This window comes from Mustela nigripes, unplaced genomic scaffold (assembly GCF_022355385.1).
Source record: "Mustela nigripes isolate SB6536 unplaced genomic scaffold, MUSNIG.SB6536 HiC_scaffold_75, whole genome shotgun sequence".
Classification (NCBI taxonomy): Eukaryota; Metazoa; Chordata; class Mammalia; order Carnivora; family Mustelidae; genus Mustela; species Mustela nigripes.
In genome coordinates, this window is record NW_026739490.1 from 4,211,203 (window position 1) to 4,225,673 (window position 14,471).

The 14,471-nt window shown below is 51.8% G+C and overlaps 2 protein-coding genes across 4 annotated transcripts; both read left to right on the forward strand.

The window, feature by feature from the left end:
* Position 1: 1 nt before the first annotated feature.
* Positions 2 to 2,640, forward strand: LOC132008166 (major centromere autoantigen B; the record flags this gene model as incomplete). Its single annotated transcript, XM_059386585.1, has 1 exon — positions 2 to 2,640. A coding segment is annotated over one exon (1,818 nt), but the record flags the coding sequence as incomplete, so codon positions are not given.
* Positions 2,641 to 4,165: 1,525 nt separating this feature from the next.
* On the forward strand, positions 4,166 to 8,731 carry LOC132008176 (sperm flagellar protein 1). Of its 3 annotated transcripts, XM_059386595.1 has the most exons (8): positions 4,166 to 5,222; positions 6,440 to 6,551; positions 6,891 to 7,047; positions 7,228 to 7,267; positions 7,388 to 7,448; positions 7,654 to 7,780; positions 7,896 to 7,999; positions 8,269 to 8,731. In XM_059386595.1, the coding sequence occupies exons 1-8, from the start codon at positions 5,114 to 5,116 to the stop codon at positions 8,591 to 8,593; spliced, it is 1,035 nt and encodes a 344-aa protein (XP_059242578.1). In that variant the 5' UTR covers positions 4,166 to 5,113; the 3' UTR covers positions 8,594 to 8,731. The 3 variants fall into 3 exon arrangements, with proteins under 3 accessions (XP_059242578.1, XP_059242580.1, XP_059242579.1); XM_059386597.1 differs by lacking the exon at positions 8,269 to 8,731 and having other exon boundaries at positions 4,170 to 5,222; positions 7,228 to 7,263; positions 7,896 to 7,993; XM_059386596.1 differs by having other exon boundaries at positions 4,305 to 5,222; positions 7,896 to 8,361.
* Positions 8,732 to 14,471: the final 5,740 nt, after the last annotated feature.

Consider the following 14,471-nt stretch of genomic DNA (forward strand, 5'->3'; position numbering starts at 1 on the left):
GGGCCCCAAGCGGCGGCAGCTGACGTTCCGGGAGAAGTCGCGGATTATCCAGGAGGTGGAGGAGAACCCGGACCTGCGCAAGGGCGAGATCGCGCGGCGCTTCAACATCCCGCCGTCCACGCTGAGCACCATCCTGAAGAACAAGCGCGCCATCCTGGCGTCGGAGCGCAAGTACGGTGTGGCCTCCACCTGCCGCAAAACCAACAAGCTGTCCCCCTACGACAAGCTCGAGGGCTTGCTCATCGCCTGGTTCCAGCAGATCCGCGCCGCTGGCCTACCCGTCAAGGGCATCATCCTCAAGGAGAAGGCGCTGCGTATAGCCGAGGAGCTGGGCATGGACGACTTCACCGCCTCCAACGGTTGGCTGGACCGCTTCCGCCGGCGCCACGGAGTGGTGTCCTGCAGCGGTGTGGCCCGCGCCCGGTCACGCAGTGCCGCCCCCCGGCCCCCAGCGGCTCCCGCCAGCCCGCCTGCGGTGCCCTCGGAGGGGAGTGGCGGGGGTTCGATGGGCTGGCGCGCTCGGGAGGAGCAGCCGCCGTCTGTGGCCGAGGGCTACGCCTCCCAGGACGTGTTCAGCGCCATCGAGACGAGTCTATGGTACGACTTCCTCCCCGACCAGGCTGCGGGGCTATGCGGCAGCGATGGACGGGCGCGCAGGGCCACCCAGCGCCTCAGTGTCCTGCTGTGCGCCAACGCAGACGGCAGCGAGAAGCTGCCCCCACTTGTGGCCGGCAAGTCGGCCAAGCCCCGCGCAGGCCAAGCCGGCCTGCCCTGCGACTACACCGCTAACTCCAAGGGTGGAGTCACCACCCAGGCCCTAGCCAAGTACCTGAAGGCCCTGGACACTCGCATGGCCGCAGAATCTCGCCGAGTCCTGCTGCTGGCAGGTCGCCTGGCTGCCCAGTCCCTGGATACCTCGGGCCTGCGACACGTACAGCTGGCCTTTTTCCCTCCGGGCACGGTGCAGCCGCTGGAGCGGGGAGTGGTCCAACAGGTGAAGGGCCACTACCGCCAGGCTATGCTACTCAAGGCCATGGCCGCGCTGGAGGGCCAGGATCGCTCAGGCCTGCAGCTAGGTTTGATGGAGGCCCTGCACTTTGTGGCTGCCGCCTGGCAGGCAGTGGAGCCCTCGGACATAGCTGCCTGCTTCCGGGAGGCTGGCTTCGGGGGTGGCCCAAATGCCACCATCACCACTGCCCTCAAGAGTGAGGGGGAGGAAGAGGAGGAGGAGGAAGAGGAGGAAGAAGAAGAGGAGGAAGAAGAGGAGGAGGGTGAAGGGGAGGAGGAGGAAGAGGAAGAAGAAGGCGAGGAGGAGGAAGGGGCGGAAGGAGAGGAGTTGGGGGAGGAAGAGGAGGTGGAAGAGGAGGGTGATGTGGAGGACAGTGATGAGGAGGAGGAGGAGGAGGAGGAAGAGAGCTCCTCTGAGGGGCTGGAGGCTGAGGACTGGGCCCAGGGGGTAGTGGAAGCCGGTGGCAGCTTCGGGGGCTACAGTGCCCAAGAGGAGGCCCAGTGCCCTACCCTCCATTTTTTGGAGGGTGAAGAGGACTCTGAGTCTGACAGTGAGGAAGAGGAGGAAGATGAGGATGATGAGGAGGATGAAGATGATGAAGACGATGAGGAGGATGGTGATGAGGTGCCTGTGCCCAGCTTTGGGGAAGCCATGGCCTACTTCGCTATGGTCAAGAGGTACCTGACTTCCTTCCCCATTGACGACCGAGTGCAGAGCCACATCCTTCACTTGGAACATGATCTGGTCCATGTGACCAGGAAGAACCACGCCAGGCAGGCGGGAGTTCGGGGTCTTGGACATCAAAGCTGAGCCACTGGGCCTAGTCGTGCCCGACCCGGATGTGGCAGCACCAGCCCAGGGCAGAGGACTCTCTGGGCAGCCGCTATGGATGGAGCCAGAGTGGGGAGCTCCAGATTCTTTAGTGATGTTCCTCGGGCCCTGTGACGGGCCCAGCCACCTCGGTAGGGCCCAGGGCTGGGGTCAGCCTCACTGCCTGCTTATTGCCTCTTTCTCAGAGTCCTCCTTCCTCCCCATTTGCCCCCCGGGCTTGGGGGACCAGGTGGGGAGCTGTCCGGTGCTACCACACCGTGCCATCCGTGGACTAGGCCCCAGGAGCAGCCAGGGGTGGGCCCTGGAAGCTCCCGGCCGGAGAGTGCCTCTCCCCTCTGCCGTCCACACCAGGTCTTTGGTGGGGGGGACCCCAAAGCCATTCTGGGAAGGGCTCCAGAGGAAGGTCCAGCCTAGGCCCCCACAAGGCTGGCAGCCCCCTACCCCTGCCCCTGGGCCGCCTTGAGAAGCACAGTCTAACTCACCGCAGGCTCCTGAGCCTGCCTCTGCCTGCTTCCCCATCTTCCCAATCCCTTTCTCTGGCCCAGTCCAGGTTACTTTGGCCCTTGGTTTTCTTTCCAGATTGGAGATTCCCAAGAGGCCCTTCAGGGGAGTGATAGTGGGCACTTCCTTGTGGCTAGCTGCAGGCCCCATGCCTCTCCTCCCTCTCTGGCAGGGCCCTATCCTGGGCAGGGGGCCTGGGGCTGGGCCCGTAGTCCAGCCATCCAGCTACTCCTTTCCCAGTCTGAATTCAATAAATCCGTCCACTCCCCTTTTGTGGGGGTGAACGTTTTAACAGCCAAGGGTGCATCCTTCATGGTCTGGGCTTGCGTCTGTCTTGGGAACACGTCCTTTCTTGGTTCCTTTTGGTCCTTTTTCTGGTGGGACATGGAACCAAGTGTTGAGAGGGTAGCCACAATTCAAGTCCTGACTGGGGCGAGGGGCCACCTCCATATCTAAATGTTATCTAGGCTTGGGGAGGAAGGGATCTTTAGTGTACCTGTTTGGGTTTGAGGAAAGCTGGGCCTTGCACTGCTTTGGGGTTAGAAGTTGGGGTCAGTTAGCTAGGAGAGGAGGGAGGGAGCCAGCTATCCCTGTTGGACAAAGTTAAACTGGGAACTAGGCCTGTTAAGCCCATTAAAGAAGGTCCTTGCAGGAGTGGGCCCAGAGGACAGAGCAAAAGGGGTGCTGGGGCAACTTCTGTGGTCCAGGTTAGAGTCTGGAGGGACATACAGAGCATCCCTTGGTCTACCTTTAATGCCGTAAGAGGGAGCCCTTTAGACCTCAGTGATTAGCATCTCCAAGCCTGGTGGCCATCCTGGGGACAGTGGCAGGAGGAAGATAAAATTCCTGGGACAGACTGCACCCCCAAGAGGCTGGGGGCACCCCAGTCCAAAGGTGAAGCCTCGTGTCTCTGCTGATCCTACCCCTTTTCTCCTTTCATGGCCCAGCCCCTCCCTCATTGAGGCCCTCAGGCCCCAGTGGTTCCAGCCAGGGGGAGGCCTGGGCCTGAGGAGGCCGCTCAGCTCTGGGTCAAACCGGTTTTCCCACCTCCACTGGGGCTGGCACGTTGCTGCTGTGGTTCCCTCCCCACCACTTCCTTTCAGTTCTTCCTCTCTCCACCCTGGAATGTTAAGGGGGGTATATCTAAGTCGTCTTTTGTCCCCTCCCTGCCCTGGGTGTGGTCTTTTCTAGAAAGGCAAGGCCACTATGTATGACTTTAAATCAAAAAGGTCGAGTGACAATTCCACACTTGGTCTTCCAGACTTCTGGCACTCAGATTTCCCCTGTAGTCCTTGAGGACAACGAAACTAAAAGACTAAGGGACTGCAAAACGTAGTTGGGATTCCCCTTACCATCATTCCCCCACCCCATCTGAGCTGTGGAGGAGGAAACCAGAAGGCCTTAAAGGAAGCCCAGTGCCCCCCCCCCGCCCCCCCGCCGCCGGCCTGCTCCAGAGTAAGGGGGGCAGGAGCAGTAGTCTTCTCCCTGTTGAACATGGCCCCTCCCTCAAATACCAACAAGGCAAATCATTTCCGTGTGTCTCCTCTTCTGCTGGAACTGAGGTCATCTCATTAGTGATAGCACCAACTGATGTTAATAGGGCCCTTGCTGTGTGCCAGGTGCTGTGCTAAGCATTTTCAATGCTCACGAATCCCTATGAGGTAGGTAAAACCATGTGAAAACAGGCACAGAAAGGTCCAGTAATGTGGCCAAAGCTACACTGCTAGTCTTTGGTGGAAGCAAGCTTTCTTCTCTGGCTGATCCTAGAAGTGCCTCTTTTCCTGCTACTCTTGTCCCTTCGCTAAGGAAGGACCCATATCCCTAACCCTACTACAAAGAGTGCTCTTTTGAAATGGAACTGGCTACTAAATCCATTTCTAACCCATGGAAGATAGCTCTCGGAAGGAGGTGAGAGGCTGTGGAAGTGTCTACTGGAGCTCTTGCAGCTTTTACTCCCATATCCCCAGTCCCCATACAAATGCAGATCTTCCATAAATACCCTTCCCATTTTCCTCCCTATTACCCTGTTGGGACAAATAGGCGAGAACCATTCCCATTTCGTGAAAGGAGAAATATGATTAAGGAGCTAAATAACCTGCCCAAGGCACTGGCCCTGAACCCTAGTATTCTCCCTGGGAATCTGGGGGACATATTAAATGCCCTATCAGGACACTGCTGGGAAGGGCACTAGTGTTGATGGCCCTAATAGTACAGAGCTCTGAGGAGGGACCCAGCCAGGAGACAGTCACACAGCCTATCACACAATCCAGCTGGGAAGCAGCAGATGATTAGCAGTGGACGCCCAGATGAAGCTGACAAACATTGGGATGCCGCCTTCACTTGGGACTGATCACTAAAGGATGGGGAAGGGGAATCCCAGCCCTGGGGAGGCTGGTGCAGGGATACTGAGGGCCTGGTTGGCACTGACAGGTTTCAGAGTGGGCCAGTTTGGCTGATCAGGTGGCGCTTGGCACAGATGCTGGGAAGACAAGGCCACTTAATCACCTTTTCAAAGCTGGGGCCTGGGAGTAAGTAGAGGGAGAAAACTACAACTCCCAGAAACCCCTGCTCCCCGCCCAGCTGGGGACAGTTGCTATGGTTTCAGAAAACAATATGGCTGCTCCCTGCTGGGAGAAGAGTCTTCGGGTTAGAGAGGCAGAGGCAGGTCTGGTCGCTGTCAGTGTCGAGAGAAGAGGCGCCTGAGGGATCGTGAAGTTGGGGCTGGACTCTGCACGGCTGGAACGGCCTGGTCTTGCCTTGCCGAGGGTGCCAATGGCGAGCAGCGTGGATGAGGAGGCGCTGCACCAGCTGTACCTGTGGGTAGACAACATCCCTCTGTCCCGGCCCAAGCGAAATCTCTCCAGGGACTTCAGTGATGGAGGTGTGCACCTCAGTATGTGTGCGCTCCTGTGTGTATGCCCCGTGTGCCCGTGTTTGTTGACACGTTCTGTCCTGTAGTACATGTGTAGGGGGTCTGTATGCATATGTCTCTTTGTGCTTCTGTGCGTGTGGGTATGTGTGTATTGGGGGTGCCTGACTACCTCTTAGAACTTTAATTGTGTATATGTGTGTGTGTTTCTGTGTGTGTCTGTGGGAATAGGAATATGTGTGTATCCATATGTATGTCCCCTTGTTCTGTCCTTTATGCATGTGTGGTGGTGATGATGGTGTGTGTCTAACTGTGTGAGTCTGTGACTCCCTCCTGACACCTTAATAAGATGTGTATTTGTGTATGTTTTTGTGCTTCTTTGTGTGTGTACTTGTTCTTTGCTGTATTCCATATATCTGTCTTGTGGGAGTCTGCGCATGTGTATGTTCATATGTTTGTTGATGGGTTCTGTCCTGTATGCAGGTAGGGGGTCTTGTGTGCATATGTGTTTCTTTGTGATTTTTAGGTGTCTCTGTGTCTAAGGGTGTCTCTTGAGATTTTAATGACAGAAGTATGCATCTCTGGTACATTAGTACATTGGTGCCTATGTGACTTACTGTGCTTGTGTTTGTGTGCTTGTGTGTGACTCTCTTGAACTTCAATGACGGAAATATGTGTCTGTGTATATGTTTGTGAATCTCTGTGTGTTGTATATGTGTGTGCTATATGTGGGCTTGTGTATGTATGGGCATGTGTGTTTCCTGCGTGTCTACACACTTTGTGCATATCTGTAGGGGGATCTTATCACATGTCTCTGCTTGTGTGACTCTGTGACTCTTTCCTGGGATTTTGGTGGTGGGAGTGTGTGTGTGTTTCCATGTAAATGACTAGGATGGGATGCCAGGCTCCTGGCGCGCTCTCTTGGAGACTCATTCTCTACTAGAGGACCAGAGACCCTAGTTTTCATATGCCTGAGCTGAGGGGAATGGGATGCCTCTCCTCTGGGGTATGCTGGAGGATGATTACTGATTTCTGGTCTTGCTTTCTTGAACCCCTTTCCCTCTCTTCCACCACCCCTGCCTCCCTATCATCCTTTCCCTTTCCACATCACCTCTTTGCTTGGCCCCACCACTCTGCAATCCATGATTCTCCCATCCCATCCACATCTTCTCCCTACTCCTTTTCCCTTACCTTCTTACTCCCTTCCATGTCTGCTCCCATTCCATCAGTCCTGGTCGCAGAAGTCATCAAGTTTTACTTCCCCAAGATGGTGGAGATGCACAATTATGTCCCTGCCAACTCTCTCCAACAGAAGCTCAGCAACTGGGGTCACCTAAACAGGTAGCAAAATGCCTGGTGCGCTACTGGAATCTCCATCCCCTACCCAGACCCCGGGATCCCAGGAAGGGCTGCCCTACCATGCCTCCCCCCATCCCCGACACACACCTCCCATGGCCTCCAAAGCCCAGGCTGGGATTCTGTTTGTGGCAGAGTAGGGAGGGACAACACAGTCAGGATCTGGTAACAAAATCAAGGGACTCCTTTATTGGGGAGGAGGCAAGGAAAGGGGACGCCAAGAATCGGGTTCATTCCCCCAGGGTTGCAACACTTCCTTCTACTCCGCGCCCCTCAGTTCATTCCCTGGGGACCTAGTCCGCCATCCCTGTGCCTGTCTCCCAGGAAGGTGCTGAACAAACTGAACTTCTCCGTACCAGAGGATGTGATGCGCAAAATCGCGCAATGCGCGCCGGGCGTGGTGGAGTTAGTGCTCATTCCGCTGAGGCAGCGCCTGGAGGAGCGGCAGAGGCTCAGGAAGCAGCGCACGAGCTCCTTACAGGTGCCGCCCCATCCGAGTATCTTCCAGTCAGCAGGAAGCCCCGCCTTGCCGACAGATGTGGGAGAGGGTGTTTGGCAAACAGAGGCTGGCCTTGGGGACCACGGAAGAGACATGGGGCTCCTTGCGGATGAGCGAGCCTGAACTCACAGTAAACCCCCGGGGTGGGGGGTGTTATTTCAGGAGCTGGCTCCCCAGGATGGCACTGGATACATGGATGTGGGTAAAGTGGTCTTTACTTTTCTTCCCTCCCAGGAGCAGCTTTCTTTCTGTCCTACCTATGGGGGAGGGGAGGGAGAGAGGGACTCCAGCTCGACTAACTCCTCCACTTGCCTCTTCTCAGGTTTGTCCCAGAAGGCCCGAGGGGAAGGTGCCCCAGACCCCCAGGGAGGGGGGCAGGTCAGGTAAGAAAGCCGAGTTCCTATCTCACCAGGTCTGGTAATCCCCCAACGCAGCGCTGGCAGATAAGGGTGGGGACAGACTGTTCCTGGGAAGCAGGAACGGGGTTGGCGGGAGGGGATGGGGGAAGGAGAGTCTGGCCAAAGAGCATCAGAAGGGTAAGAGTGGGGCCCCAGCTCCAGGCCTCCGCTAAACTGCTTCCCACCCCAGGGGGGGCCGGCCGCCCGCGCCCCGGCCTCCGGGATATGGCCAGGCAGTGCAGGGCGGCGACCCAAGCTTCGTCCTCCAGATCGCTGAAAAAGAGCAGGAGTTGTTGGCCTCGCAGGAGACAGTGCAGGTGACGGTGACTGGGAAGGCGTGGGCAGTGGTGGGGCATTGGGTGCTTAGGGACTGCAGTGGTGGGGACAGAGGGCAGCAGGCAGCTGACTTCACCTCTGTGCCTCGCGGCCCAGGTCCTGCAGATGAAGGTGAGGCGTTTGGAGCACTTGCTTCAGCTCAAGAACGTGCGCATCGACGACCTCTCCCGGCGGCTCCAGCAGGCAGAGCGTAAGCAGCGGTGAGCCGTGGCGCGGGCCACGCTGGGACGCCCTGGTACCGGCCAGAGCCCAGATGCCACAAACCGAGGCACCCACCCACGCACCCACCGACCCACTGACTGACTGACCAATGGGCGGGCGGAGCCAGCAGCTCCAATGAGTCTCCTAGGGAGCCGGCGCGCCCCTCCCTTGGGATGGGGGCGAGTATGGGAGGGAGGGTCAGTGAGGCAGGCACCTTCAGAGCAGAGCCCCTGGACTGAGCCACCTCCTTCCACTCCACCCGGGTCAGGAGAATGGACCGCTTTCCAGAACCCAGAAGCCACGTGCAGAGACCTCGAATGCTCCCCAAAGCAGTGCCCAGAACCACGGGCTCCGCTTTGGTGCTCCCTGCTGTGGGCCTTGGGGGGCGGTGCCCCGGTTGGGTCCACACCCTTAGAAACAGGTCCCAGCCCAGCTCTGAAGACAGTGGCATCTCCATCCAGGCTAGTTGTCTGTGCTCTGGGCTGGGGAGGAAGTTGCCCCAGGCAGCCAAGGGAGATCCTTGCCTCTCCTGGGAGCTCACCTGGGACCCAAGTCGAGGATGGAGAACACAGCAGATGGAGAAGAAGGGGTGAGGAATGGGTTCAGCCAGGAGTGGGGAAGACATGGACTGTGTCTGTCCCAATCACCCTCCCCTCCTGTGGGGGGACCTTTGAGAATGCTTGGAAGTTATGGGATCACATTACCCCCATTAAAGAAGTTGTGCTATCTTTCCTGTGACCACCTTCTCTCTCTGCCCAGATTTCTTGCCCCTCTTAATGCTGTGTTCCACCATCACCACCACCCTTTTGAGTGAAAGAGCCTTGTAAGCCCAGAATGGGTCTCACCTTGTGGGCACCTGGACCCTGGGTGGCCACTGCCTGAAGGTTGATGACAGCACAGGGGTTAGATCATGTGCACTTGAACAGCCTGACTTCTAACTCTGGCTTCAGACTGACCGCCAAACCCACCCTCACAGTATCTCCCAACACTGTCCAAACCCAAATCCAAGCTGCGTCTTCACATTCTCTCCAAATGTAGCCACACCCTTACCTCCAACCCTGACCATTTACAGACCCCCAAATCTATCCTCTGTATGACTCCCAGCCCCTCTCACAGCCTGACCCCTAATTCTATGGTTCTACGGTTCTATGACTCTCAAACCTGACCAAGATGGTCTGGCCATGATGTGACCCTAAATCTAATAATTTACCAACTACTGGTAACATTCTAAGACCCCACGATTCTATTCCTACACATATACTCAGCATATACCTAGGGGAAACTTAAGGTCTTGTGTTCTGTATTCTGTGACACCTGTATAGCAATGTTCATAGTGAAATTCTCCGTAATAGAAAATAATTGAAAAGAACTTGTATGAGTGTCTATCATATGTAAGAAATTACCATAAACTTAGTGGCTTGAAAGGGCATACATGTATTATCTCATATCTTCTGTGGGTCAAGAGTCTAGGTGTGGCTGAGCTGGGTTCTCTGCTTCAGAATTTCTCCTAAGACTGCAACTGAAGTGTTAGCTAGAGCTGTGGTTTCATCTGAAGTCTTGACTGGGGAAGGATTCATTTCCAAGTTTACTTGGTTGTCGACAGGGTTCAGCTCCTTGTAAGCTGTTGGGCTGAAGGTTTCACTTTCTTGCTAGTTGTTGGGTGGTGCTGCCCTCCTTTCCTTCCCCTATGGTCATGTCCCGTGAGTATGCTAGCTTACTTCACCAAAGCCAACAAAGGAGAGAGTTAACAGAATCTGCTAGCACGATGGCTGTTACAGTCTTCTCTAATGTCATCATGGAAGTGACAGCTATCATACTTGTTGTATCCTATTTATTAGAAGTAAGTCAGGAGCTCTAGGCCACCTTCAAGGGGAGAGGTACACGTGGGTGTGAATCCCAGGAGACAGGGATAATTGGGAGCCATTTTAGAAGCTGTCTACCACAAGGAGGAAAAAGTAATAAAAGGATAAAAGCTAGGACAGCAGTTACCTTTGAGAGGTAGCAGAGAGCAGAGAGGCGAGAAGCATGCACATGAGTTATTTGTAATGTTTTAGTCCTTGGGCAGGTGGTGGATTTATAGGTATTCATAGTGGGCTGTTTAGAGACAAGCAGGAGAGAGTGTCATGAACTAAGGAGTATGTGCAGTCCAATTCTGTTCACCTGAGTTCCTAAAATAATAAACATAAAAATTGAGAACCACTCCTGACCTTGATCTGAGCCTCTTCCCTGCACTCAACTTGGTCTTAGGTTAACACTGTCTTCAGCCTGATCTTCTACCTTCTCCAAATTAACCACCAGCCCTCACACATGTTGACCCCAGCTCTAGCACTATTATTCTGCTATAGTTTGTCTTGAGTCTCGAGAGTTTTGTTCTCTGAATCCATTGTCATGGAGCACACCTGTAGATTCCTGTATGTGGAGCTGGTAGGAATGGTGTGTAGAGGGGCTTGGGGACCAGGAAGTGGGGTAGGGCATGGATCTGCCTGACAGGGACACAGTGGGCCCAGAATACAGGTTTTGTGGCAGGAGTCACCCTCTCAAGAGTCTGCTAGCTCCTCCATGGCAGAGGCTGGGCCAAGTCCTGGAGGTTCCTCTTCCCTGAGTTCCTCCCCTGACCCCAGCTATTCCTAGTATCCACATATGCCTGAGTCTAAAATCATATTTGACACCCTACAAATTAAGTTTCCAAAACAATGGAGAATTTTATTGAATGTTTCTTGGGAATAAATATGAAAGTGGGTTATATCACAATTTATAATCCTATAACTCTTCTGGAAACATCCCTCTTGTTCCCCAAACTTCCCCTCTGACAGCCATTGTCATATCTCTCCCCCACTGATCCTCACACTCTTCTTCACTTTCTGACCCACATGAAATCTGATCTCTTCTGGATCATTCATTAATTCATTCATTCCTCTAATGTTTATTTAGTGCATACGATATACTAAATGCCAGGAACACAAAGATGAATATAAAACATGATTTGTCTCCCCTGGTGTTCACAATCCTAGAAGAGAAGAATGCATGCAAAGTGGTACTTAAAATTTTTTGTTACTCAATGTTTTAAACAGATAAAATACACATAATTAAGACACACATAAAAAGTAAAATGTCTCCTTGGTGCCCACACAACTTCAATAGGCTTAACTTTTTTATCTTTAGTTTTTGTACATTCTGCCAGAATGTCTTTTTGTGAATACAAGCAAATATGCATATTTATTGTTATTCTGCATCCTCCTTTTTTTTTTTTCTTACCATAAAGGGGAAGCATATTACCCATGCTGTTCTGTGTCTTGATTTCCATTCAATATGATCTCTTATAGATATGTGATAGCCAGTGTTATATGCCAACTTAACTGGGCCACAGGATGCCCATAATTTAGTCAAACATTCCGTGAGGGTGTTTTCAGATGAGGTTGATGTTTAAATTGAAAAACAGACTGAGTAAAGCAGATTGCTCATCTTCATGTGGGTGGGCCTCATTCAATCAGTTGAAGACCTGAAAATAATAAAAAGGATGTCTCTTCCCTGAGTAAGAGAAAATTTCTTCTTGATGGCCTTTGAACTAGGATTTGCCTTTTTCCCCTGCCTATAGACTCTGAGATATCAATTCTTCCTGTGTCCTGAGCCTGTCAGCCTTTGGATATGACTCTCCTAGTTTCCAGTTTGCTGACTCATTCTGTAGATCTTGCAACCTGGCAGCCTCACTCATCACATGAGCTAATTACTTCTTATAAATCTCTATCTGTATCACCTATACCATCTGTCTCTATATCATCTCCCCTTAGTTTCTCCAGAGAATCTCAACTAATACAAGATTTTTCTATACTAATACATTGAAAATTTCCTGTTTTTAAATCCATATAAAATTCTATTGTCTGTACAAAATGTAATTAATCAGTCCTCTATTTGGACATTAAAGTTGTTTCTAACCTTCTGTTATTAGTAGCAATAATGTAAAAGTGAAAAACCTCATACATTCATAGTTCAGTATTCTTTGCAAGCATATCTGCATGACCAATGCCAGAACTGGGTTTGTTAGGATGAAGAATATGTGCATTTGTGATCTTGATATTGCAAAATTTCTTCCACAAGGGCATGGTTCAGAGCAGAGGCTGAAGAGTGATGGCCCATTGCCCTGCTTTGGTTTGCACAGTGTCATATTTTTACAAAACTGCTAATTTTTATATTGATGAGGATGTGAGGCAACTGGAACTCTTTTACTCTGCTGATGGAGTATGAGTACAACCATTTCAGGAAACAGTTTGGCAGTTTCATATGAAATTAAACATATGCCTATGCTATTGTATTCGTTTGGGTTTAATTGGAGAAGCAAAAAGCATTTGTTACAGGAATTTGGCTTTGGGTAACTATTAAACAGTCTCTGTAATACTGTTGTTTTACATATGATGGTGGAGCTTATAAGTCCCCAAGTCAGGCCATTGGGAAGGAAAGATGGATATAAAGTGGGGGAGAGAAAGGACAAGCTGGAATCCATGAGCATAAGCTGGAACCTTTGATGGCACACTAGAACTCGTGTTGGTTCCCACTACCTCCAAACTTGATGTGTGTGTCCTGTAGGAGAGGAGGGTGCCCTCTGTTATCTGGCCCAGGAGTCAAAGAAGCTGAAGGAGGATCTGGGGAAAGGGGGAATAGGTGCCAGCCTGTTATCCCAGGTCAACGATGTGTGCCAGCAATCAGCAACAAAGTTCCTGGGTTGCAAACCTCCTGTCCAGATTTTGCAAGTGTACGGATACAGCCGCTGCTTTTCTTCCACCCTCCAAATCTCCTGTAAAAATGTCTGTTGTGGCCCACTCTGCTTGGAAAGGAATTCTGGGAAATGTAGTTCACCATAGCTAAGTTGACACATTATACAAGAAAGTTGTACATTATAGCCCCAGCTATGTTCCAGCAATTTCATTCCTCAGTATATACTCGGGAGAAATACATATGGATGCTTATGAAGACAGGTACTAGAATATACAATACAGTTCATACTATTATGGGCCAGGGCTTCTTTTGCTCAATATCGTCTGTGAGAATCATTCAAGTTGTTGCATGTATCAGTAGAGGCTGTTCTTCGTCATTGCTATATAATAAGCCATCCTATTGCTTATATATAAGCCACAGTATTTTAAAAAATTCATTCTATTGTTGATGGACACTTGGGTCAGCTTCAGTTTGGGGTTCTTACCGATGGTGCCAGCATGAATATTTGTATACCTATCTTTTGGTATGTAACCAAACCTGTGGATTGCTGGGTCAAAGCGTTGGCATTTTCAGCTTTATTAGATACTGTCTGGAAGTTTTCCAACAAGGTTACTGTTGTCCAATTTTTATTAAAAAGAATAGAGTCCATAATACCACATGTTTGGAGCTGGAATAGATGTTTTACAGGTGTTCAGTCTGTTCTCCTAAACTGGAGTTGTTCTTAATTCCTTCCGGTACTGCCGCAATCTCCAGGGGGCCTGTGGCTTCCCTCAAAGCTCTGTTAAGCCCCTCTGCAGAGAAAGGCCCAGAAAGGCCTGGGCACCACTCTGATGTTTAGCATCTCTTCTTGGTACACAGACACACTGAACTGCAATGGGGCAGCCACATACCATCTAATCTAGCTTCCTCCTGGCACAAAGAATCACATTTTCTCTTGGAAACTTTCCAGAACCATCTGCAATTACTGTGGCTTTGGGGCCTTCCCTGGGAACCTGTAGTCTCCCCAGGCATGGACAGCTCTGTATTGCAGGTCCTTCCAATTGGCTAGTCAGTGAGACTGTCCAGCACCTAGGAGTATGAGTGTTTGGCAGGGACAAGAAACCACAGCTCTTTTTTCGTGGTGTACTTCCTATCCTGAACTGCGAGTACCTGTGATTCCAGAGCCTAGCACAGCAACTTGATCATCATTTCAGATGTTAAGCGTCTGTCTTCGGCTCAGGTCATGATCCCAGGGTCCTGGGATCGAATCCTGAATTGAGCCCCGCATCAAGCCCGCATCCGGCTCCCTCTCAGAGAGAAGCCTTCTTCTCCCTCTGCCCCTCCCCCTGCTTGTGTTCCCTCTCTCCCTGTCTCTCTCTCAGTCAAATAAATAAATAAAATCTTATTAAAAAAATAAAGGAATTGACCAATAGGAAATGGCCCCAGGCAATGCCCAGTTAGTAGCTAGTCTCTATGTTTTATTTATTTATTTATTTTTAAGATTTTATTTATTTTTTTGACAGACAGAGATCACAAGTAGGCAGAGAGGCAGGCAGAGAGAGAGGAGGAAGCAGACTCCCTGCTGAGCAGAGAGCCAGATTCGGGGCTCGATCCCAGGACCTTGGGATCATGACCTGAGCCGAAGGCAGAGGCTTTAACCGACTGAGCCACCCAGGCGCCCCTAGTCTCTGTGTTTTAAAGAGCCAACCCTGGAGTGAGTTTTGAGGAGAGTTGTCTAGAAAGACATAATAAAGGCAGGCCTTCACTTGGTCTTGAAGGGAG